Source organism: Trachemys scripta, chromosome 6, assembly GCF_013100865.1.
Source record: "Trachemys scripta elegans isolate TJP31775 chromosome 6, CAS_Tse_1.0, whole genome shotgun sequence".
NCBI classification, from domain to species: Eukaryota; Metazoa; Chordata; order Testudines; family Emydidae; genus Trachemys; species Trachemys scripta.
The window spans coordinates 114,395,625-114,421,283 of record NC_048303.1 but is presented as its reverse complement, the minus strand read 5'-3'; the positions used below and the strand labels follow the sequence as shown (position 1 = coordinate 114,421,283).

Genomic DNA, 25,659 nt, shown 5'->3' with positions numbered 1-25,659 from the left:
CAGCAAGTATGTTTTTCCGTTGCTTGCTGACGGTGAAAGTGATGATTTATGAGGGCCGACTCCTGCAGACCCTTTGACTTCAGTGGGAATTTTGGCTATGTAAAGACTACAGGATTTGCCTTACAGAGAAATAAGTAATTGATGTATCTCCCTTTTCTTTGTCTAGCCATTCCCATGTGTTGGTTTGTAAAGCCTCACCGTGGTTCTACCCTAGATCTTTCGCGCTTGGCCAGGGTGGGGAATGTTGGAGCTCCAGATTGATTCCAGAAAGCAGGCTGCTGGAAAGTGCTCACTCAGAGCTGTCGTCAGTTCAAAATGTTGCAGCATTGCTTCTGAACTTACTATAAAGGATTGCAGCATGATTATTCTGACTGCCATTTCCATCTTTTTCTCCTGTTTTTTATTTGAATTGGTCGAGTCTTCAGGAATACAGAACAGTTCTCTTCAAGGAACAGTTCTTTGTATATTTTCCTCCTGCTCAATTGGACACCGGATTGATTTTGTTTGTGGTGTTTAGTTACTCATATACAGGGTGTTTTCCCTCTGGTATCACCAATTTCAGTGTGCCGAGAGCAAACATTCCGATTTCTTGGATACTATAACGAAAGTTAGGTCAAGCAGTGCTTTATGGTAGTCAGTGGTGGAGGAAGGATTAATCCAATGGATGAGCCAATCGGCATTTCCCACTCTGAACGGAACCCCCATGCTGCAAAGGGGCTGTCCATTTTCCCAGTAACTCTAGTTTTGGTGCTGCATGGCTTTGATCAGTGCAGGCTATATCATGGTTTTCATCAGGGCAGGCTATATTTAGCCTTATGATGACATTTTTCCATATATAGGGTGCAATCCTACCCCCAAACTCCCACTGACTTCATTGGGAGCAGGATGTGGTCCATTGCACTGAATTACAAGTTAATGTAGGTTTGTTGTTTGCTTAGCAAACACATTTGCAATGTTGTGATTTTTCAGTCCCTTTAATATTTCACCGGACAAGTTGCTTGTATATCAGAAGATCACGCAGTACACAGAATCAGAGATAAAAGTGTTTTGTTATAACTAGAGATCCAGACTGCTGCAGGGTTCACCTCTGGGGTTTTGGTCTGAAACCACTACAGACATGCATCTGATGAAATGGGTATTCACCCACGAAAGCTTATGCTCCAATACATCTGTTAGTCTTAAAGGTGCCTCAGGACTCTCTGTTGCTTTTCACAGATCCAGACGAACAGGGCTACCCCTCTGATACATTACAGACATGTGGCCACCCAACATGTTTGGGTCTAGGTCTAAATTTCTCTAGTGTTTGGGTCTGTTTGGTTTGCGCCCATTGTAGAGATAAAGTCCATGAGGTCCTATGAAGAATTAATTGATTCCAGGAACACAGTGCCATTCAGTGGAACTTCCCCTACAGGGCAGGACCAGACTGGTTTAAATGTTAAAGCCCCCGGACCGTAGGAGCCAACTCAGAGTCTGAATCTGGGTTGGAACTGCACCAAAATTTGGGGGGCTTGGATTTGTAGTTTGTTTTGTGCCTGTTAATTCAACCAGTGGAGAATTAATCAGCAAAATCCCATTGCAAAGAACGCTGCATGCATCCATTCTCTAACACAAGACAAATGAGTGCTTAATTAATTAATGAAAGCTCAGTGCTCATGCACAAACTATTCCTTCGTGTTCCCTTAATGTATGTTATACTAAGCAAAGTAATACTGTTCACCATTCTTGCTTTGGTTCTTCTGACTAGGTACCCATATAATAGACCTCATTTCAGTCCAGTGTTGCCAGCTTACTACTCAGACAAAACCAAACACCCGTGCCTCGCCCCTCCTCCGAGGTCCTGCCCCTGCCCCGCCTCTTCTCCAAGACCACGCCCCTGCTCACTCCGTCCCCCCCACCAGTCACTCACTCTCCCCACCCTCATTCACTCGCTCATTTTCACTGGGCTGTGGCAGGGGTTTGAGGGGTGTGTGTGTGCGGGGGGGGGGTGAGGGCTCCAGTTGGGGGTGTGTGGCCTCTGGGGTGGGGCTGGGAATGAGGGATTTGGGGTGTAGGAGGGGCTGGGGCTGAGGGGTTCAGAGTGCAGGAGGGGGCTCTGGGCTGGGGCAGGGGTGTGGGGGTGTGAGCGCTCTGGCTGGGGATGCGGGCTCTGATGTGGGGCCGAGAATGAGGGATTTGGGGTGCAGGAGGGGGCTCCGGGCTGGGACCAAGGGGTTTGGAGGGTGGGAGGGGGATCAGGGCTGGGGCAGGGGGTGGGGTGCGGAGGGGGTGAAGGCTCCGGCTGGGGGTGTGGGCACTGGGGTAGAGCTGGGGATGAGAGCTTTGGAGTGCAGGAGAATGCTCTGGGCTGGGACTGAGGGGTTCAGGGTCCGTGAGGGGGATCAGGGCTGGGGAAGGGGGTTGGGCACGGGAGGTGTGAGGGCTCTGGCTGCAGGTGCGGGCTCTGAGATGGGGCTGGGGATGAGGGGTTTTGGGTGCAGGAGGGGGCTCCGGTCTAGGGCTGAGGGATTCAGAGGGCAGGAGGGGGAACAGGGCTGGAGAAGGGGGTTGGGGCGCGGGAGGGCCTCAGAGGTGTAGGCTTCGGGCGGCACTTACCTCAAGCAGCTCCCGGAAGCAGCGGCATGTCCCTACTCTGGCTCCTAGGAGGAGGTGTGGTCCAAGGGGCTTTGTGTGCTGCCCTGTCTGCGGGCACCGTCCCCAAAGCTCCCAGTGGCCGTGGTTCCCACCCAATGGGAGCTGCAGAGCTGGCGCTTGGGGTAGGGGCAGCGTGCATAGCCCCTTGACTGCCCCTACACATAGGAGCCAGAGGGCAGACATGCCACTGCTTCTGTGAGCTGCGCGGAGCCAAGGTAGGCAGGGAGCCTGCCTTAGCCCTGCTGCGCTGCCGAGCGGACTTTTACCGGCCCAGTCAGCACTGGCCGCCAGGGTCCCTTTTAGACTGGGCAGTCTGGTCCAAAACCGAACACCTGGCAACCCTATTTCAGGCTTAAGTAAAAATCCTGCAGTGCATAAGAGTCTGTTTCTCCTTCCAGTGTTTGGGTGTAACTCCAGCAAACATTAACAAGACTTGTGTGTGCACAGACCACACCCCCTCAAGCATTCAGTCGACTGATTTATGGCCTGGCACACATACTAGTTGTCACTATTTTTAGTATTTTCCCCAGATGTCACAATTTTAAAATAGCTCCAGGTGAATAATAATCTAAAATGGCATGGGCAGGCAATCAGTCCTCAACTCGGTCATTTGGGTGTATTCGCTACAGTCCATTGGAGCTTATGTAAGAAAACTGATGAAAATACTTCTTCTATATTACCTTTCCTTAAAAGAAATAAAATAGTTTTTTCTTAGCTGATATCTTGATACAACCATTCCCTGAAATTACTGGACTGTATATTATTCATGAATATTAAAATGTAGTTACCGAGAATGATTGATTGGAATACTATCAACATTTAATCCCAGAGCAAATGCACATTCCGAAAGTAATACAAATATTTTTAATACCATGCTAAATATAGATCATGTAGATCCTGATTTTGAAAAGAGGCTCCTCTTGAGCTTCTAATTTTATGGGTTCAGTCTTGGGCTTGCAATTCGTTTCAGGCACAACTCGCAAAATATAAATTTCTAATTGCTTGAGGGATTAATCTCATGCCCATTGAATTCAATGGGAATATTCATTGCTTAAAGTTAGGCACATCCTTAAGTACCCCGCTGAATCAGCACCAAGGAACATCAGGTTTTCAAAGTTGCAGAAAACTTTTAGTGCGTGATGGCTAAAGAATTAAAGTTAACTGAAAACACTATGTTCTTTGCACTTCGGGGGCATGAGCTGATGTGAATGTAGAGCTGGATTCTGCCCCCATTGGAATGAATGACAATGACAACGTCTCATTGACTGCAATAGTCCAGGATAGAGTTGGTCCAAAAAATACCGATCATTTTTTGCAAGAAATTTAAAAAAAAAACCCTTCTTTTTTAAAATAACCTATGGACGTTTTTCTGTTTCTTGACAAAAACCTGAACCTCAACCCCCCACCCAATTTTGGTTTCTATTTTTTTGTCAGCCTCCCTCTCCCAAAATAATGACCCCTCCCACGTTAATTTTTTTGCCTATTTCCATCAAAAACATTTCAGTGAAAAAAGTCAACCAGCTCTAGAGTAGGATAAGGGTCTAGATGAGGTAGAGTTCCTCTGGAGCCCTTCCTCATTCTGTCTGTGCCTTACTGCGTCGCCTGCGCATGGCCAGTGCAACCAACTTTTATTTTGCAGGTGAAATACCTCCCTCTTGAAGTCAATAGGAGTTTTGCCATTCATTTCAATGGGGCCAGCATTTCACCCATATTTTTTATAAAAAGGATTAAAAAATGCAGATCATTTGCACTGTGATTGCAAGAACACCCACCTCCCCCAAATCAAAGGCAAGTCAAAACCAGTTTCACTAGAACACACAAAGGTATTTTTACTTTCTAAGGACTAGCTTGCTGTCAAATCTCAGCTTTCTTCCCCCAGACATTTCAGCACTAGACATATTCAAAAAATGTTTGAAGAAGATTTTTTTTTTACAAGATAAAAAGTCCGTGTTTTTTTAATTTATTTTTCTTAGTTTCAAAACTGGCTGTACAGTTTTCACTCAAACTTTTGAAAAAAATTCACCTGCCTTTTGAATCCAAGTGCCCCGAGGATCAAGCTTTCCTACAGTTATTGAACCACTAAATACAGAGCGTTAGAATGGAAATGCTTATGGAACCTTAACCATAGCTCTTGCTACTTCTCCGACTACAGTATAAATATATTTCGATATATAATGAATGCATTGCTTTCAGCAGCAGAATAAACTAATGTATATATAATACAATATAACATGTTACATTTCCTGCACATAGCTTGAAAACCCTGATTCAGGCACTGATTACAATTTATTTCATTGGGCCAGATTCTGCAGTGATTTACACTAGCATAAATCCAAACTAGTTCCATTGAAATCAATGGAGATATTCCACATTTACATTTATGCAACTGAAAGCAGAATTTGGCTCACTGACTTGAGATGAAATTAATTGTGCTGATTTTATTTGAAGAATTTCACAAAATTTGAAATTTATCCTAGAGTATAGAACTGGGTGAACAAGAGGGAAGAATGTTAACCGAATAGAACGCAGGGTTTTGGATCCATGCGCGGTCCCGCGTTACCATGGATTCCAATTAAGGTAATTAAATGTGGGATCCATGCGCGGTTCCGGGCTATAAGCGAATTCGCGCTATATAGACACACGTTCTAGCGAGGGTCCACTGTAATTTGTTTGAAAAATACCATGAAATTGGACAAATAAGTAATTCCACAAACATTATTCTACTGGCTCTGATATTCCTGTGGATGTTGTGCCATCAATATTAGTGTACAGCCATACATCCGGTTCATCATAACACAATTCAGCAGTTTTCATAATAGTTGGAGATTGACTAATGATAAGCAATGATGGAATTCCCATGGAACTGCATGGTACATCCACAAGAACACGCAGGATTTTAATTGTGACTCATGCTGATACAATGAATGATCACATTCAGATCCAAAGGCCACAGCTGGAATGCTCACTACCATGCATGCAAATCATTTCACTAAAGTAGGGCTTGCAGAATTCAAATGTCCCCCGCCCCAACCTTGAAGGAAAACATCTAAGTGCAGCAAAAACTGCATGGATGAGTTTGAACAAAGGAGATACAGGAATTGATCTTCACCGCGGGGAAGGAACACAAGTGGCAAGCATTTGTTAGGAGAGCGTTGGAAGTAACAATGCTAGATAAGTTGAAATAGTAACTAGAAGAGCACACGCTATTTTTACAATTCGAGCATGGCCAGTAGTAATAAAATAACACTGCAAGGGGACTGGAATGTGGTTGTCTCTCTCTTTAGAGACATCATGGCACACAGGAGCTTATTTTTATTGTTTCATTCCAGGGACAGTAGAGATGGTTCCAAAGGAGAATCTCAGTTTCAAACAGCCCAAAACTTTGAGGGGCTCTACATGCAAACGCAGGCAATGTGTCCTTGCGTGCATGGCTCTCTCATTTATATCAGTGCAGATCGAGGGCAGGGCATGGCCCTTGGTCAAGAATACAATCCTTCACCCTTTTCTGAGAATTGCATAAATGTGGAGCTTGCATAGGCAAAAAAAAAAAAAAAAAAAATTGGCAACATTCATCTGCCTTTTACTTTATTTGTTGTGCAGCCTGGATGTGACAAATGCAATAGAAGTATTTGCAGACTGTGTGTGCTGTATTCTCAATGACTGCACTGTTAATATTTGCAGTGATACTTTTCCAGGCATCAGTCCTACTTTGCTGATGCAGCTAATAGGGTTGGTCCAGAAAAAAACGTGATGGTAGAGCACACTGCCCGCCCATACTGTTTCAGACAGCTGAAAACAGCTGCACACACCTTCTGCAGTCCTAAAGGCTGATCTTGCGAGCATGCATTTTGCATTGTTTAACAGGATGCATGTTCTTAAGAAGGTGATTGTAACAATGATATTCACCACAGCTGGGATGTACCAAATGTATTAGATAGGCAGAATCAGCTAAAAGCCATGGGCCAAATTCATGCCTGATGCAAGCCCATTGAAAACAATGGGGAGCCACCAAGGATGAATGTAACCCTGTCTATGAAAAGCACGCATTGAAGTTTGCCAGCAAAAATATTTTTATGAAAAATAAATCCCTCTAAAGACTTTCCACCTTATGTTCTGTTTAAGTTTTAAAATGAGATGCTGATAGTTGATATTCATAGAATACATGACATCTGCGGTAAATAATAGCAGATGTGGCAATACCAAAATGGAGCAGTGCAGTTACTTTGGTGGATTCAGGCTAGGGCCAGCTTATCACATGATGTGGGCCCCATGTTTTGACAGAGCCTCCTGCTCCTAAATCATTGCCATCTTCTGCTTTCAGTAGACCACAGGATCTGCTGCCACTCATGCTCCCTGCTCTGTCTCATCTGTGTGTGTCTCAGAGACTTTTCATCATTGGTTCTCAGCCCAAAAGACCCAGGGACAGACTGTGGCCTCTGATGAGATTGTTTTGCTCTGCTCTGGGGCCACAAAGAAACCTTAAAGCTGCCAATACAGCGCAGCACAGAAGATCTCTGACTGGTGCAGAGTGGCATAGTCATCCTACGTATGTCACAGTATGCTACATTTCAACAATTCCCATCCGATCTAATGGTCCCCAGAGATTGCAGCAAGCCAGAATACAGTTGGGTAACCCAAAAGCTGCTTTAATTTACACCAGAAACCAAACTAGCTCCATCTGCCCTGGGTATCAGGGGGCGCTATGGTGGTGAATATCCTCTTTTCCTTCCCTCACCCTGGGTTCCATGCCACATGGATCAAAGGATCAGGATCAGAGTTGTAGGGGCTGTTGGACTTTTTTTCTTTCCCAGGCCATGGCTGGAGAGGAAGAACTCCCTTGGTCCCACACAATGTAGGGAGAGGTAGACAGAAAGAGCCACAGGAACCTTCTTTATATTTTTGCAAGGATGTTTTAGGCCAGGCTATTTGAGTTGATCCAGGCCTCATTTGGGTTTAATCCATTCCTGGCTGCAAAGCCATTTTAGACCCATATTTCTGGAATTAAAGGTGCAGTCACATGTTCAAATACATTCAACAAATTAAAAAAAAACCAACTCTTGGTCATTTTAATCTTTAAAAAAGATGAGTCATCCACAGGGCTGCAGAATTTGAACCTAATGCATTACGGAAGTAAATCTAGAATGATAGATATAGCCATTTAGCTAGTGCGTCTGCTAATTACACATTCAGAACAGCCGTACTTGCATTTGGTGTGGTGGCAGTTACATTTTTTGAGTATTGCTTTCTGTACAGATTCAAAATCCTCTAGGGAAAAGGAAGTACCTCTTTAGACCAGGGCCGGCTCTAGGATTTTTGCCGCCCCAAGCAGAAACAATTTTGCCCCCCCCTCCGATTTTTTTCTTACCCCACCCCCGACCCTGCCTCAGCTCCGCCCCTTCCCCAAATCCCCAGCCCTGCCTCCTCCCCCCAGGCTCCTGGGAGGGAGGGTAAGCAGCGGCGCGTGAATCAGCTGTTTCGCGCGCCGCGGCTGCTCGGGATCTCCCCCTCCCTCCCAGGTTTGAGAGCCTGGGAGGGAGGGCGAGCAGCAGTCCGCGAATCAGCTGTTTTGCACGTCGTGGCGCGCGAGCGGCAGCAGCGGAGGTGAGCTAGGGCGGCCGGGGCACATTTTTAGGGGTGGCATTCTGGCGCCGGCCATGCTGCCCCTAAAAATGTGCCGCCCCAAGCACCAGCTTGTTTTGCTGGTGCCTAGAGCCAGCCCTGCTTTAGACACACGAGAAGGTATAAAGAGTACTCTGCCCCTTGTGCTGTATCTCTCTCACTCTAAAAAAAATTTCCCAACATGAAAAAAACAAAAGCCTAAGGACTCAATGCAGTGTTGAAGTAACTGTTTACAGAAGTATCTATCCATCTATCAAACCTGCTGTTGTATTTTTATATTGGGCCAATTTATTTTTAAAGTATATACTGAGCACTGCCTGTGAAGAGAGTATTTCCTTGAAAACAAATTAATGTGTAAAATCCCTGAAAGACATATCCGTGCTTATCCAAACTGCTTCCCATATTTTCTCGGGTGCCAAAAGCCCTACCTGTCTAACATCTATCTGCCAAAACCTCCAGCATTCCCCCTTCACATACAGCACAGCTGTGCGGTTTCAGTACAACACACTGAATATTAAAATTATAGGGAAACTCACGTAAACGGAATTTAATATCACATGAAATAGCACAAGGAACATGGTGCCGATTCTGTTATTCACATTTGTATTTAATTCAATAAAAGCCTCCATTTTTTTCATTTATCAGGCAGAATCTCCCGTCTGTGGGACCACAGTGCTGCAGAATCCAGGGGCCTTGCCGCAGAATTATTTCAGGGTTGCCATAGAGCACGTGGGGCTGTGGTTACAGTTCTCGAACCATTGTTCATATGGTGGCATGACATGGAGGGCTTGCCTGTGTTAATCAGGGCTTGTCTACGCTTATAAAATGCTGCAGTGGCGCCACGGTAGTGCTTCAGTGAAGACGCTACCTACGCTGATGAGACGGCTTCTGCCATCGGTGTAGGTAATCCACCCTCCCTGAAAGGCAGTAGCTGGGTTGACAGGAGAATTCTCCCATCGACCTCATGCTGTCTACACCAAGGGTTAGGTTGGTTCAACTGAGTTGCTATAGGGTGTGGATTTTTCACACCCCTGAGCAACGTAATTGTACTGACCTAATTTCCTAGTATAGACCAGGCCTCAGTGATCAGCAGAACTCGCTAGGATCAGAGGTGTGGTTCAGCTGGAACAAGCACTCAGAGGTCCAGGGGCCAGACTGAAAACCCAGTGGAGACTTCAGTAGGACTTTGCATCTTAGATTGTAAAGCTCTTCAGGGCAGGGGCTGTGTTTGTACAGCATCTAGCACAATGGGGTCCTGGGTTCGTAGGTGCTACGATAATACAAATAATTAATACTATTAATATGTATCAGGTTCTAGCTGTGTACCTGAATTTCTTTGATCCTGAAGGATTGGGCTGAAAATCTCATGAGAACAGGCTATTTCTGGTCAGGCTGAAAATGTTTCATTTTGATGGATGGGCAAAGTTCAGGTCCACTCAGACATGATCCAAGCAGATTAATTCATCCTTAATTCAGAATGGGCCTAATCCTCTTCTTGCTCTGCTGCTATTTGATATGACAAAAGGCAAACCAATCAACACACCAGGAGGAGCAGTATGCCTCACATCCTGTTACTTGGAGGATATTTGTTTTAAAGTTCCATCCCTTGTAGACAGAAGCCCTTTGCTGCCCGCAATTTATTGCTTATTTATAGCTACTAAAATAGTGCTCGGCCACAGCCCACAGAAATGTTCCCCCACAAGCCACTTGTGAGACCTGCCTTGCCCTTAAAAATAGGAAGGGCTTGCTATGCGAATCATTCCTTCAGGGAGGATGATCAGCAAGAAGCTGAAATGTAGATTAAAAAACCCCCCCAAAACGCTATTTCTATATCTGCAGAGAATTCCCCCCCTTCATTAACCAAGGGAGCTGAGAACTTGCAGATACAACAGAAAGTCACTTTTCAATTTGACAAACTGGCTGAGGACACACGCAACAATGTTAGTTTGCGTCCTTTACTTTCTGGTCTCAGAAAAACTGAGAGTCTTGTGCAGTTTACAAATTTGCATTATAGATAAATTGGCTGACAAGAAATTACTGTCAAAAATAAGCGTGAAAAAGATGCATGTTGGGAGTGCAGATAATTGTGTAAAAAGAACAGGAGTACTTGTGGCAGCTTAGAGACTAACAAATTTATTTGAGCATAAGCTTTCGTGGGCTACAGCCCACTTCTTCGGATGCATAGAATGGAACCTATATTGAGGAGATATATATACACATACAGAGAGCATGAAAAGGTGGGAGTTGTCTTACCAACTCTGAGAGGACAATTAAGTATGAGAAAAAACTTTTGAAGTGATAATCAAGATAGATTCAATGTATTTGATAAGAAGCGTGAGAATACTTTGAATCTATCTCCCCATGTAAGTATTCTCACACTTCTTATCAAACTGTCTGTACTGGGCTATCTTGATTATCACTTCAAAAGTTTTTTCTCTTACTTAATTGGCCTCTCAGAGTTGGTAAGACAACTCCCACCTTTTCATGCTCTCTGTATGTGTGTATATATATCTCCTCAATATAGGTTCCATTCTATGCATCCGAAGAAGTGGGCTGTAGCCCACGAAAGCTTATGCTCAAATAAATTTGTTAGTCTCTAAGGTGCCACAAGTACTCCTGTTCTTTTTGCGGATACAGACTAACACGGCTGCTACTCTGAAACCAGATAATTGTGTGTGTACTGTACAATATGGTTGCAGGAGCAGAATGCATGACAGGATTTTCAGATGGGAGTGGTTCAGAGGGCCACCTGCAAGTCTGTATTGGGGGCATAAAGTGCAGCCCATGACACTCTTCCTTTGCCCAATTTCTGTGTGATCACTACATTCTGTTCTTTTCAGTGCCACACAGCAGTGGGGACCATAGTGACTAGGAAGAGGAATTTTCTACTAGAGGCAGTATGGATGGGGCTTCTGTTGGGGGTTCTCATTCAGGGTTCTTAGCCTAGCTATCTGTCTTTCTTTACATATTTATATGGGCCCCATCACTGTAGTATCTGAGCACCTCACACTCTTTAATGTGTTTATCCTCACAACACCCCTGTGAGGCAGGGAACTGCTATTATCCCTGTTTTACAGATGGGGAACTGAGGTACAGAGAGGCTAAGTGACCTGCCCAAGGTCACACAGGAAACCAGTGGTAGAGCAAGGAAGTGAACATAGGTCTTCCACATCCCAGGCTAGTACCCTAATCTCTGGGTCATCCCTTTCTGGCTGCTTAGAAGCTTTGTCCCGATAATGTTGTCTGGGCCAAAAGGTACATTCTCCACCCCGTGCTCCTAACACCTGCTGGCCTGAGACACCAAACTGTGAATCAAGCATCATCATAATGAATGACCAATCGTCAGCAGTCATTAAAAGGTAACAATTGAAATACATTTCAGTTGAGAAAGCTGTCCGTCCCTAGAGCACAGCTACTCCCTCAGACCCTCAGCATGCCCTATGTATGAAGTATAAACATGGCAATAAAAAGGATAGGAGCATCCCTTCACTCCTGGACCCACTCCAGGCCCTCCCTCAGTGTTGTACGACAGTGATATTTATTAAAATAGGAAACAAGCGAGTATCAGGATGGGCCAGGTATGGCATGTTCAGCTACACACATGGTGCACTTCTTATAAACATAGCTGGTACATGCCACAGCCGTTAACTGGAGAAACCATCATCGTTGTAGCCCAAGGCACTTTCTAAAGGATAATGACTAGCTTAGAAAAGTCCAGCTGCTGCCCTTGACCTTATTTCAGGCCATTAACACCAGCCCTTTATGAATCCCCCACAAACTGCAGTGGGCCAAGCTAAGAATTGCTTTTATAGTTTCTTCAGAGAAACTTACAGGGTTATGCACTGGCTCTAAATGTGCACATATGGCTCCAACTAAAGCCAATACAGGGCTGCACGTTCACTTCCAAAGCCAGACAATGGATCTCAATATGTTTCTCACGTTGCTGTTATTTTTTCAGTGTGCCACTGGGACTGCGCTTGAATGGTATTTCTGCTGATCTGGGCCTTTACAGCTCATTTAGTACTCAAGCAATGAATTAATAGCATCCCATCAACAGCACCCACTACAAGCATATGTTCATTCCTTTGTACCTTTTATTTTCCCATAGTCTGCAAAGTGCTTCCAGCTAGGAAAAAAAGGCAGCATTCAGGAATTATCCACTTCTCAAAGGGGAGATGGTGGCAAGAGGAAGAACTAATTTTTAATCAGAAGGACAGATAAAGTTGATGGGAGTGTATTGTGCTAAATAAACTGATCATGTCAGCACAAATACCACCTGTATCTTGCACAGGTTCACTTTTTCTCTGTTGCCGAAAAGAAAAAGAACTACCTATGTTCCAAAGGGACATTCAATAAGAGATCAGACCCCAAAACTAAGGCAAGAAGTGCTTTCTCATGAAATAATGATCTTATTTTACTTCCTTTATCCTCTTTCTTTGGTCAAATGCACTGGAGATGATAGAAAAGACTTAAGGTGCAGAAAAAACATTTTTATCTTTGGAGGAGGATTATAAAGGCCCATTCTCTTATGACATTTGATTATTATGTATTTGTATTGCATAGTGGCTATAGGCACTGCCCTGTTGTACTAGAAATTGTATGTCTCAGTTTCAGGGTAATTGCACTTGTATTTCTCCTCTGTGGTCCTTGAAGGGCATCCACTTATGGTTTCTGGCTCCTCAGCCAGCACCTCTCTTGTATGGAGACCCACGTCTTTCTCCCTCCTGACAGGTTTTAAGGCTGCCTAGCACTGTGATATCCCCAGCAAGCCAGTCGGACTGAAGGCCAACAGTGCCTTGCTTTCTCTGAGGGCTCTGACCAGTGTATTGCAGCAGTTAAAAGTTACCACACAGCTTGTTCTTAGCAAGCACATTGAGTCTTAAGGTAAAAGCATTTTAGAGAAAATATATTAAAAACAATAAAAGAGCCTACACGCATGCTAAAAGCTTACCAGAGCCCACCTCAGTTTCAACTGAGAGGTGGTAGGGGTCATTCTTTCCAATCCCACAGCTGGGTTTGCCCACTTGGTTACAAGTTCATGTCAGTTTTTAGATCAGGAAATAGAACCCTGACTGGACAGTTCAGCTGTTTCTTAATACAGTTTGGGCCTTTTATCTCCAGTCTCCAGGGCCAGATAATCAATCGCTCCGGTTGATGGCGCTCTCCTCAAGCCCTAGATACAAAAGAGGCTGTGCTTTTGTATAATCAGAGTTATGGAATTTGGATTAACTGTTCCTCAGGGATTCCCCCCACTTAACACTTATTGTCCCGAAACTCCATGCCTCTCTGACACATTTCAATATGGTCTTCTGAACTCCTTACACTTCCCAGGACTCACATCTGTCACACTGAATAAACACATAGTAAGATGCAATCTATGCCCTAAAGACCTCACAATGTAAATAGACAAGATGCATAGATTTTAAGGCCAGAAGGAACCATTAAGATCAAGTCTGACATCCTGTATGACACAGATCAGAGAACCTTACCCAATAATTTCTGCGTCAAACCCATAAATTATTTTTGAGCAAGGGAATGTTTTTAAAAAAAGACAACCGAGACAGAGAAAGGAAAGGAGAAAGTATTATTATCTCCATTGTACAGATGAGGAACGGAAAGAGTAAGTGATTTGCTTAAGATCATGTGTGAAGTCCGTGGGAACTGAACCCAGATCTCCTGATTCCCAAACTATACCCTCACCAAAGCACTAGCTCTGCCCAAACTTCCACCAGAATCTTACATTGGCTTTAGTAACAATTTTGACTGTGTATGGAATGGCAGGGAAGCAGGCCCTTAAAGACAAGCTACCAAAATAGAGAGAGCTTTAAAAATATACCACAAATAAACACATTTCATGAACAGTTACATATCTTTCATACTAGCCTTATTTCTGTTAGAACAAATCAGATATATTCCCGTTTAAAGAAGGATTTTCCCTCCCAATAGTTTCTCCTCTTAGTGTTCCTTCAGCAAAGTTTTTTTTTTCTGCCTCCAATTTTGTGCGTGCAAAAACTTACAAGTACATTTTCTAGCAACAAGGTAGTTATGGGCAAGTTTTCAAAAGAAGATGCCTGAAGTTAGGCAACTAAATCCATACTTAGGCATCTAAATAAGTAGCCTGATTTCCAGAAGTGCTCTGCACCCAGCTCACACTAATTTCAAGGGCTGTAATGGGTGGGAGATTATTCCTTTGAAAATTAGGCCACTTATTTTTCAACTGATGTATCGATTTAGGTGCCAGGTTTGAAAATTTTGCCCTCGACGTCTCCATGCCAAAGAATGCACCTGAATTATTTATAACCATAAAACGTTTCCTTTAATTATGTACAGACACAAAACTGGGAGCACGAAACCTGAGGTATAGTTCAAAATAAGGCCCACAGTGGTGAGAGCAAAACTATTTCCATGGCAATAAACTAGGGAGTTATAATAGAATATAACCAGAAGAATATTTCATTTAATTCACTTAATTCCAGGGCAAAGCAGGAGATGGATTGAGGGAGAAAATCTTTATATTTCTTAACCTGTAAGCGCCTTGGGGCGAGGGCTGTGTCTATATTTCTTCAGCACAGATTTGATCCTGATTGGGGTCTCTGAGCATGACTGAAATACACAGACTAGGACAGATTTTCAAAAGGGCTCAGCTTCCATTTAGGCAGCCAAAGGAAGAAGCCAGATTTTCAAGAAGAGCTCAGCACAGAGCAGCTTCACTTGGGTGTCTAAGTGGGAGCTGTTGTGAAAATCTAGCGTAATAAATAATGAACACTCTTAGATCTCTCTCAGTCCAGGTCACAGTGGACACATCACTGCTATTGGAAGTAACTGGCACTCCGGTTGGCAGCTGGGATGAATTTTTCCTATTGTAGTGGTGGAGAATCTGGCACTGCCTGTCCCCATGCTGTACCAGGTCTGTAGTTAAATAGAGGGGAATTCAATCTCCAAGGCTGTTAATCCTCTCACTCACGCATACACACATACACACACCTCCCACCACCAAAAAGGTCTTAATTAATAGGAAAGAAAACGTTTGCCACCACCACTGATGACACAGCCTCCAGTTGGGACCCCATGTTCTAAGAAATGGGATCTACATTAAGAGATTTGCCAAGCTGGGGGTGCTAATTTGAGGACTTTTCATATTTATTTAAAAAATGGAAAATACTGAATTCCTTACTTGTATTAACTAGAAATGAAATCTGGCCGGTCATAAACCAGGCCAGCACACTAAGTTTCATCCCAAGCCCCCTAATAAATGTCCGCCTTTATTTTACTGCCCTGCTAAATGAAGTACTGTATCACTGCAGGCTTACTAGGAGACATCTGTTCTTAGGCCAGCTGCTCTCACTTCTGAGACTGAAGTAACATCATCCAGTCTGAACAGTAGGATTTTAATTCAGCCACAAAACTTTTTATGTCATGAAATGATTAAAACACATTCTCCCAAATTTGAATGACTAAACTCCTTGCATGTGACTTTCCTTTTCCTTTTAATTAGTTCTGATTGTTTTCAAATGGGACATCTGATCCCTCAGTCCTTTAAAACAGAACATTCCTACTGTCACAAATTGGAGTTTTGCGTGAGCAAGGGTTACAGGATCTGGCCCTTTGCTGATATAGGGCTCGATTGGTTTCAGGTTTCAGTCTGCAACCATGAGGGCTAAAAATTTACTTTTTTTTTTACAAAAAATGAAAGCTGAGAGTCTTATGAAATCACTTGACTCCAGCAGCTGGGGCTTTAAGAAAAAAACATCAATGATTATGAGACTCAGGATAAAATCACAAGAGGTGGCAACATGGGGGCTTTTTATTTGGATGACTAACTAAAGATTTAGGAGCCTAACTTTAGGCACTGATTTTTTTAAAATCTTGGCCTATGTCCACATATTTTCCACCAGTCTTTTTATACCCAAAGTGCAATAAATAGATTGAAATCACCTCCTTTCCACTGAGGATTTTTCCAGATTTTGGTTTTGTTTGTGCTTGCCACACAAGATGCTTCATAAAAGCATACAAATATTGTGCAAAGTCAGTCACTCTTCGTGACAATAAGAAGTACAGTCATCTAGATCCCAATCTATCACATTCATTAATTCTTTCTGAGAAATTTAAACTGAGACGGGTCAGGGACAATGAGACCTGGGGTTAGATTTTTCTTAAAAGGTCAGCTATGTAAACTATGACATTTTTACCCTCTGACATTTCCAATTAATCTGCATGAAATCCCAATAATTCTCCAAATACCATGTCTGAATAAACATCATATATTATACTGCATCAGCATGCATCACCACGACTGCCACGCACGTAGTCATTAATCTCATGCCAATCCCCAGAACTGGTCAAGTGAAGCACAATTTCTACAGCTGACACTAGGGGAGTAGATCCCACTCACAGTCCAAATGGATTTTTCAGTAAAGCGTGATCAGTGACTCGCAGCAGCAGAGGTGGACTCAGATTTAACATGAATCATATGGATTCCATATGGAATTTGCTTGATCTTTCTCTCTCTTACACACACCCCACCACCAATAATGTCATGCAGCCAGTCAGAGTACAGGGTTTTATTAATCAGTGTTGCTAGCTCTCACGATTTTATCATGCGTCTTGTGATATTTGGTGTTTTTCCTACAGTCTCAGCTCCTGGAGGCAAGTGACTGTGTGAGAATATATGAGAATCTCAGCTTTCATTTATTTAAAAAGTAAGTTTCTTACTTTTTAAAGTAAGCCTTCCTGGTTGCAAAGCAAAGCTTGAAAATGTGACACAAACACACCTGAAAGGTTCAGAAACTAGACAGGAAATAAAAAGAATCCAAATGTATTATTTTTTATTAAAAATTTCACACTTTTAAAGATTGATCTCATGCTTTTGTGGCTCCTGACCTCATGGTTTATGAACATTTAGGGTTGGCGGTAGTGTTGACTGTACTGTCATGATGCAAATTGGACCCCCCTGAGTCAATCAGGATGTGTGGCGTTGTGTATGGATACAGTCTGGCGTCAGTAGCAGTAGAGCATCCCTCTGAGATGAATAGCAGACAATTCCATTTCTGTGCAGGAAGAAGGGATAAAACCACAGCATGCTCATGCAGAGGAATTAGCCTTCAGCTTCTAAGCTAGCATCTAATATCAAAGGGTATGTCTACATTACGGGATTAATCCGAATTTATATAATTAGAATTTTGGAAACAGATTGTATAAAGTCGAATGTATGCGGCCACACTAAGCACATTAATTCGGCGGTGTGTGTCCATGTACCGGGGCTAGCGTCGATTTCCGGAGCGTTGCACTGTGGGTAGTTATCCCATAGTTCCCGCAGTCTCCCCCACCCATTGGAATTCTGGGTTGAGATCCCAGTGCCTGATGGGGCAAAAAACATTGTCGCAGGTGGTTCTGGGTACAGCCTCACTCCTCCCTCCATGAAAGCAACAGCAGACAACCGTTTTGCGCCTTTTTTCCTGGGTGAACACTGCAGACTCCATACTATGGCAAGCATGGAGCCCACTCAGCTCAAGACAGCAGTCATGAACATTGTAAACACCTCGCGTGTTCTCGTGCAGTTTATGATGAGCCAGGACCAGAAAAACGAGGCGAGGAGGAGGCGGCGACGGCAGAGCAGCGACAAGCGTGATGAGGACATGGACATGGACACAGAATTCTCTCAAACCGCGGGCCCCGGTGCTTTGGAGATCATGTTGTTAATGGGGCAGGTTCTATCCGTGGAACGCCGATTCTGGGCCCGGGAAACAAGCACAGACTGGTGGGACTGCATAGTGTTGCAGGTGTGGGATGATTCCCAGTGGCTGCGAAACTTTTGCATGCGTAAGGGCACTTGCATGGAACTTTGTGACTTGCTGTCCCCTGCCCTGAAGCGCCAGAATACCAAGATGAGAGCAGCCCTCACAGTTGAGAAGCGAGTGGCGATAGCCCTGTGGAAGCTTGCAACGCCAGACAGCTACCGGTCAGTCGGGAATAACTCTGAGAGGCCAATTAAGTAAGAGAAAAAACTTTTGAAGTGATAATCAAGATAGCCCAGTACAGACAGTTTTATAAGAAGTGTGAGAATACTTATGTGGGGAGAGTATTCTCACACTTCTTATCAAATACATTGAATCTATCTTGATTATCACTTCAAAAGTTTTTTCTCATACTTAATTGTCCTCTCAGAGTTGGTAAGACAACTCCCACCTTTTCATGCTCTCTGTATGTGTATACATATCTCCTCAATATAGGTTCCATTCTATACATCGGCGGGAAGGATAAGGCCGCTAAAAAAAGGTAAAAAAAATTACAGCCTTTTGCTCGGGCTGTCCACTGGGGTGGAATGGGAGGGTGTACGGAGCCTCCCCCCGCGTGTTCTTACACGTCTGGGTGAGGAGGCTACGGAACATGGGGAGGAGGGAGGCGGTTATACAGGGGCTGTAGCGGCACTCTGTTATCCTGCTGCCGTTCCTGAAGCTCCACTAGATGCCAGAACGTGTCTGATTGCTCACGCAACAGCCCCAGCGTTGCATCCTGCCTCCTCTGATCTTCCTGCCACCACCTCTCATCTCGAGCATCTCTCCTCTCCTCACGTTGGTCCCTCCTGTCCTCACGTTGGTCCCTCATGTCCTCATGTTCACTGGCTTCTTTCCTATACTTTGAAACCGCGTCCTTCCACTCATTCAGATGAGCTCTTTCACTGCGGGTGGATTCCATGATTTCTGCGAACATCTCGTCTCGCGTCTTCTTTTTCCGACGCCTTATCTGAGATAGCCTTCGGGACGGAGCAGGGAGGCTTGAAGAATTTGCAGCTGCTGGAGGGAGGGAAAAAAGGAGAGAATTTTTTAAAAAGATACATTTTGCAGAACAATGGTTATACTCTTTCACGGTGACCAACACTATTCACATTACATAGCACATGTGATTTCTGTGCAAGGTCGCATTTTGCCTCTTAATATTGAGTGCCTGTGGCTTTGCTGCTAGAGATCACAGACGCAGGTCCAGACAACAGAATTCGGCTTGCATGCGGCCATGGTAAGCCATTGTCTTTCGGCTTCTGCGCCCTCCTTTCCCACGTACGAAGCAAAGCCCGGTGAGTGCTGTGGTTTTCCTGTTAACCTTCAGCAGCAGAAAACAAACTAACCTCCCACATCCAATTCTCTGGATGATCGCTTTACCCCTCCCTCCACCGCGTGGCTGGTACCAGGGAAGATCCCTGCTAGCCAAACGTGAAAAGCTCTGGGCCAATTCTCCCCCCCCCCCCGCGCTTGGCTAACTGCAGGGAAGGATTTCTTTTCAGCCACAGGCAAACAGCCCAGTAGGAACGGCCACCTCTGTCCCCTTAATTAAATTCCCATATTTCGACCAGGTTACCATGAGCGATATCACTCTCCTGAGGATTACACAGCGAGATAAAGAACGGATGTTGCTTGAATGCCAGCAAACACCGGGACCATACGCTGCCAGGCTTTGTCATGCAATGATACCAGATTACTTGCTGCAAGCATGGCGTGGTCAAGTGTCCTACCATGGAGGACGGAATAAGGCTGCACTGCCCAGAAACCTTGTGGCAAGGCTTTTGGAGTACCTCCAGGAGAGCTTCATGGAGATGTCCCTGGAGGATTTCCGCTCCATCCCCAGACATGTTAACAGACTTTTCCAGTAGCTGTACTGGTTGCGAATGCATCCCAAGTCCTCAGGGCAAAGTAATAATTAAAAAACGCTTGCTTTTAAAACAAGTTTTATATTTTAAAAGGTAAACTCACCTGAGGTCACTTCCATGGGGTCATGGTCTTGGATACTGGCTTGGGAGGGTTGGGAGGGTACTTCAATCAGGCTGAGAAAAAGATCCTGGCTGTTGGGGAGAACGGAGTGCTGGGTGCTCTCCCCAAGCTCGTCCTCCTCCTCTTCCCTGTCCACAGAATCCTCAGGTGTAGCTGATGAGATTATCCCCACCTCGAAATCTACGGTCAGAGGTGGGGTAGTGGTGGCGGCCCCCCCTAGAACTGCATGCAGCTTGGCGTAGAAGCGGCATGTCCGCGGCTCTGACCCGGAGCGACCGTTTGCCTCCTTTGTTTTTTCATAGGCTTGTCTGAGCTCCTTGACTTTCACGCAGCACTGATCTGAGTCCCTATTATGGCCTCTCTCCATCATGCCCTTGGAGATTTATTCAAAAGTTTTGGCATTTCGTCTTTTCGAATGAAGTTCTGCTAGCACTGAATCCTCTCCCCATATAGTGATCAGATCCAGTACCTCCCATATGGTCCATGCTGGTGCTCTTTTTAGATTATCGGCCTGCATGGTTACCTGTGCTGATGAGCTATCTGTGGTCACCTGTGCTCTCCATGCTGGGCAAACAGGAAATAAAATTCAAATGTTCGCGGGGCTTTTCCTGTCTACCTGGCCAGTGCATCCGAGTTCCGATTGCTGTCCAGAGCAGTCACAATGGTGCACTGTGGGACAGCTCCCGGAGGCCAATACCATCGAATTGCGGCCACACTAACCCTAATTCGAAATGACAATATCGATTTTGGCGCTACTCCTCTCGTCGGGGTGGAGTACAGAAATCGATTTAAAGAGCCCTTTATTTCGAAATAAATGGCTTCGTTGTGTGGACGGGTGCAGGGTTAATTTGATTTAACGCTGCTAAATCCGAATTAAAGTCATAGTGTAGACCAGGCCAAAGCATGTTTTTTCTTAGCAAGGTAATAGCTTTTCACAATAACCGTATTCTAGGGAGAGCTCCAAGATTTATGGATAGTAGGACAAACTGCATCAGTGGAATGTCTGACTGCATGTTAAATGCTCCAGCGTGCAAAGGAATTTCTCCACTGTGAAGAGTCTTTTGTATCCCATATAGATTGCCATGGAATCCTAAAAAAAGACTGCTGATATATAAAGCTGCAATTACCATAGCCTTGGGAGGATTCGATTTTTATAGGTCAATGTCGATAAATGCCAATTTCATACCATACACACAGAAACCAACAAAAAATATATCCATAGATGATAATCTACTCTAGATAGGCAAAGTAAGAAAAATGCTGCTTGTGAACTTATTCGAGTTTGATTTAAGGATATTTACACTGTATATTTTGACATGTGATGTTTTAACGATTATTAGGTCTGTAAAGTGATTAGAAAAATTAATCGTGATTAATCACATGATTAAAAAAATTAATCAGGATTAATCACACAATTGCGCTGTTAACAATAATTGAATACCATTTATTTAAGTATTTTGATGTTTTCTACATTTTGAAATATATTGATTTCAATTTAAACACAGAATACAAAGTGTACAGTGCTCACTTTATATTCATTTTTTATTACAAATATTTGCACTGTAAAAAAACAAAAGAAATAGTATTTTTCAATTCATCTAATACAAATACTGTAGTGCAATCTCTTTATCATGAAAGTTGAACTTACAAATGGAGAATTATGTACAAATATAACTGCATTCACAAATAAAACAATGTAAAACTTTAGGCTCTACAAGTCCATTCAGTCCTACTTCTTGTTCAACCAATCACTCAGACAAACAAGTTTGGTTACATTTTCAGGAGATAATGCTACCCGCTTCTTGTTTATAATGTCACCTGAAAGTGAGAACAGATATTCACATAGCATTATTGTAGCCAGCGTCACAAGATATTTACGTGCCAGATGCGTTAAAGATTCTTATGTCCCATTCCAAAGGACATGCGTCCATGCTGATGATGGGTTCTGCTCGATAACGATCCAAAGCAGAGTGGACCGACGCATGTTCATTTTCATCATCTGAGTCAGATCCCACCAGCAGAAGGTTGATTTTCTTTTTTGGTGGTTTGGGTTCTGTAGTTTCTGCATCACAGTGTTGCTCTTTTAAGACTTCTGAAAGCATGCTCCACACCTCGTCCCTCTCAGATTTTGGATGGCACTTCAGATTCTTAAACCTTGGGTCGAGTGATGTAGCCAGCGGCGGCACCAGCGCACCAAGCGCGTGCCTGGGGCGGCAAACCACGGGGGGCGGCAGCGGGTACGACGAAGCCGCGGGACCAGCGGACCTCCCGCAGGCGCGCCACCAAAAGCCGCCTGACTGCCGTGCTTGGGATGGCAAAATACATAGAGCTGCCCCTGGATGTAGCTATCTTTATAAATCTTTATGTTTTGTCAAATCTGCAGTGAAAGTGTTCTTAAATCAAACAACATATGTGGGGTCATCATCCTAGACTACCATAACACAAAATATATGGTAGAATGCAGGTAAAACCATGGAGCAGAAGGCATACAATTCTCCTCCAAGGAGTTCAGTCACAATTTAATTAACGCATTTTTTTAAACAAGCATCATCAGCATGGAAGCATGTCCTCTGGAATGGTGGTCGAAGCATGAAGAGGCATATAAATGTTTAGCATATCTGGCACATAAATACCTTGCAATGCTGGCTACAAAAGTGCCATGTAAACGCCTTTTCTCACTTTCAGATGACATTGTAAATAAGAAGTGGGCAGCATTCTCTCCTGTAAATGTAAACAAACTTGTTTGTCTTAGCAATTCACTGAACAAGAAGTAGGACTAAGTGGACTTGTAGGCGCTAAAGTTTTACATTGTTTTGGTTTTGAGTGCAGTCATGTAACCAAAAAAAATCTACATTTGTAAGTTATGATAAAAAGTCACGATAAAAAGATTGCACTACAGTATCTGTATGAAGTAAATTGAAAAATATTATTTCCTTCGTTTGTCATTTAAAAAATGCAAATATTTGTAATCAAAGTAATATAAAGTGAGCACTATACACTTTGTATTCTGTGTTGTAACTGAAATCAATATGTTTGAAAATGTAGAAAAACATCCAAAAATATTTAATACATTTCAATTGGTATTCTGTTGTGTAATAGTGCGATTAAAACTGCAATTAATCGCAATTAATTTTTTTTGAGTTAATCACGTGAGTTAACTGAAATTAATCGACAGCCCTAAAAATTATAAAGCTAACTTCTTTAATCTCTGTGGATAACCTGTCATTAAATAATTGTCTGACACCTCCCTCATAATTTCCCACAACTGTGAAAATTTAAATTGACAGAAATCTTAACAAATACTTAAAAATAAACATCAATATTATCCATAAAAATTATATATATTGTGACAGACCCAGACCAGTGGGGTACAGGATTCTGGTAGAGGGCAAATATACTGGTCACTGGATGAGTAGTTTTCTGTTCCCTGAGTGACCAGAGCAGGGGCTGCACTAGAGTAATCAGGAACCTGCTAGAACCAGTTAAGGCAGGCAGGCTAATTAGGACACCTGGAGCCAATTAAGAAGAAGCTTCTAGAATCAATTAAGGCAGGCTAATCAGGGCACCTGGGTTTTAAAAAGGAGCTCACTTCAGTTTGTGGTGTGAGTGTGAGGAACTGGGAGCAAGAGGTGCACGGAGCTGAGAGGGCGTGCTGCTGGAGGACTGAGGAGTACAAGCGTTATCAGACACCAGGAGGAAGGTCCTGTGGTGAGAATAAGGAAGGTGTTTGGAGGAGGCCATGGGGAAGTAGCCCAGGGAGTTGTAGCTGTCATGCAGCTGTTACAGGAGGCACTATAGACAGCTGCAGTCCACAGGGCCCTGGGCTGGAACCCGGAGTAGAGGGCGGGCCTGGGTTCCCCCCAAACCTCCCAATTGACCTGGACTGTGGATTCTTCCTGAGGGGAAGGTCTCTGGACTGTTCCCCAACCCACATGGTGAATCTCTGAGGCAAGAAAATCCACCAATAAGCGCAGGACCCACCAAGATAGAGGAGGAACGTTGTCACAATATATATAAAATCGAATTCTGCCAAGCCTGCATAACCAGAGCAAAATGTAAATAGCTAACTTAGGTCCTGTGAAACTAGATGAAACCTGTGTAGTACAAGTGCTCATTTCTATATACAGCGCAAACACCAGGTTCAAGGATATAGGAAGATAATGTGTTAAAATTACCTTCCCAAGACAATGAATAAGGAAATTCTTTTCATGCCAATGCTAGTCTTGTATGTATGTGGTCTTTCAGAAGAAAAGACCCCTACATCACTCACTGAAGAGAGTTTGTAGACGATGGAGACACACTAATGACTCTATAGTAAAGGCCCAGACTGTTGGGGTATGTCTACACAACAGCTGGGAGCGAGTCTCCCTGCCCAGGTAGTTAGACTTGTACAAGCCAGGCTCAAGCTAGTGCACTAAAAATAGCAATGTGGTCGTTCCAGCTTTCCCTCTCCCATTATGCACCAGGCTCAGGGACCCCCATGATGCACTGCCTCCCCTCGCCAAGAGAGGTGCCCATGGTGCATCAGGGGAGACTCGTCTGACGAGGGAGCCTGGCCAATCAAGGAGAATGGGATCACGAGGCAATGTGGCGGCATTTCAGAATCTAAATATTTCAGTTTTGATTTTTTTGCCAAAAAAGGTAAACGATTATTGCAGAAAAATTCCTATTTTGTGACCACTAGCTGACATGCTGCCAGCACTGGGTGTGGACGGGGTATGGAGCAGTGTGGGGCCAGAGACACAGCTCATGGCTGCCCTTGGATTCTGCTTTCCCTTGACCTCCGCAAGTTCTGCCTCTCAGTGCAATGCTAGCCACTCCTCTCTTGGTGGGTGATATGATGGGAGTGGAGAATTTCAGGAGTCGGGGGATCTTCTGTGGTAAAACCTTCTTGGAGGTTCCCAGTACAATTCTGTCTGAACTTTAATGAAAGGCACCTCCCCCACGCCTTGTTAATGGTGTGCATGACTGATTTCTGCTGGTCCCTTGGGCGATAGCTTAAAATAGTTTTCACTATTTGTAGATGAGCGATCAGGTTATGCCGTGCAAAAACATAGCTTGTTGTGCATTTATTGTAAATTGTCCCACATCAATGCACTGTACATGGGTTTATCCCACTACACCAAACTCTGTCCTCCAAATTCTTGCACATGCACTCGCCTCTGCAGTTTGTTGGAGTTGCCCACAAAAATCTGAAAGCAAAATTTGGCTAGTATTGTGTAATGTACATAAAGATGACAGTTTTGGGGAAAAAAGGGTATCTCATTTACTAGTGAATCTATGCAATGTGTTTATTCACTGCAGGGCTTGGACTGCCACCTCTTTCAAGATTTACTGAAGAGGAAGAGTATCTGAGCTTCATCTTTAAATAGTCACTTAACTAGTACCTTTTTTCTTCTTAACAGTTTTTGCCAGAATCCTGAAGGCTCCTGAATCCCACAATGTCACCTTTGGGTCTGTGGTGACTCTGCGGTGCACGGCAACTGGCATTCCCGTTCCCACTATCACGTGGCTTGAAAATGGAAAAGCTGTAAGTGCCCTTTTGATACCTCTGACTAATGAGGACTGGCATCAGGAAGAAGCATGATCTAATGAATAAAACGCAGAAGCGGGAGCCAGGAAGTTGGGTTCTATTCCTGTCTGAAAT

At 43.9% G+C, this 25,659-nt stretch overlaps 1 protein-coding gene across 1 annotated transcript in view; it reads left to right on the top strand.

The window, feature by feature from the left end:
- Positions 1-25,659, top strand: part of MUSK (muscle associated receptor tyrosine kinase) — a 79,194-nt gene that overhangs the window by 15,607 nt on the left and 37,928 nt on the right. Inside the window, exon 6 of the mRNA XM_034774149.1 lies at positions 25,418-25,542. Within this exon, the coding sequence (XP_034630040.1) occupies positions 25,418-25,542 (125 nt within the window). The remainder of the gene's footprint in view (positions 1-25,417; positions 25,543-25,659) is intronic.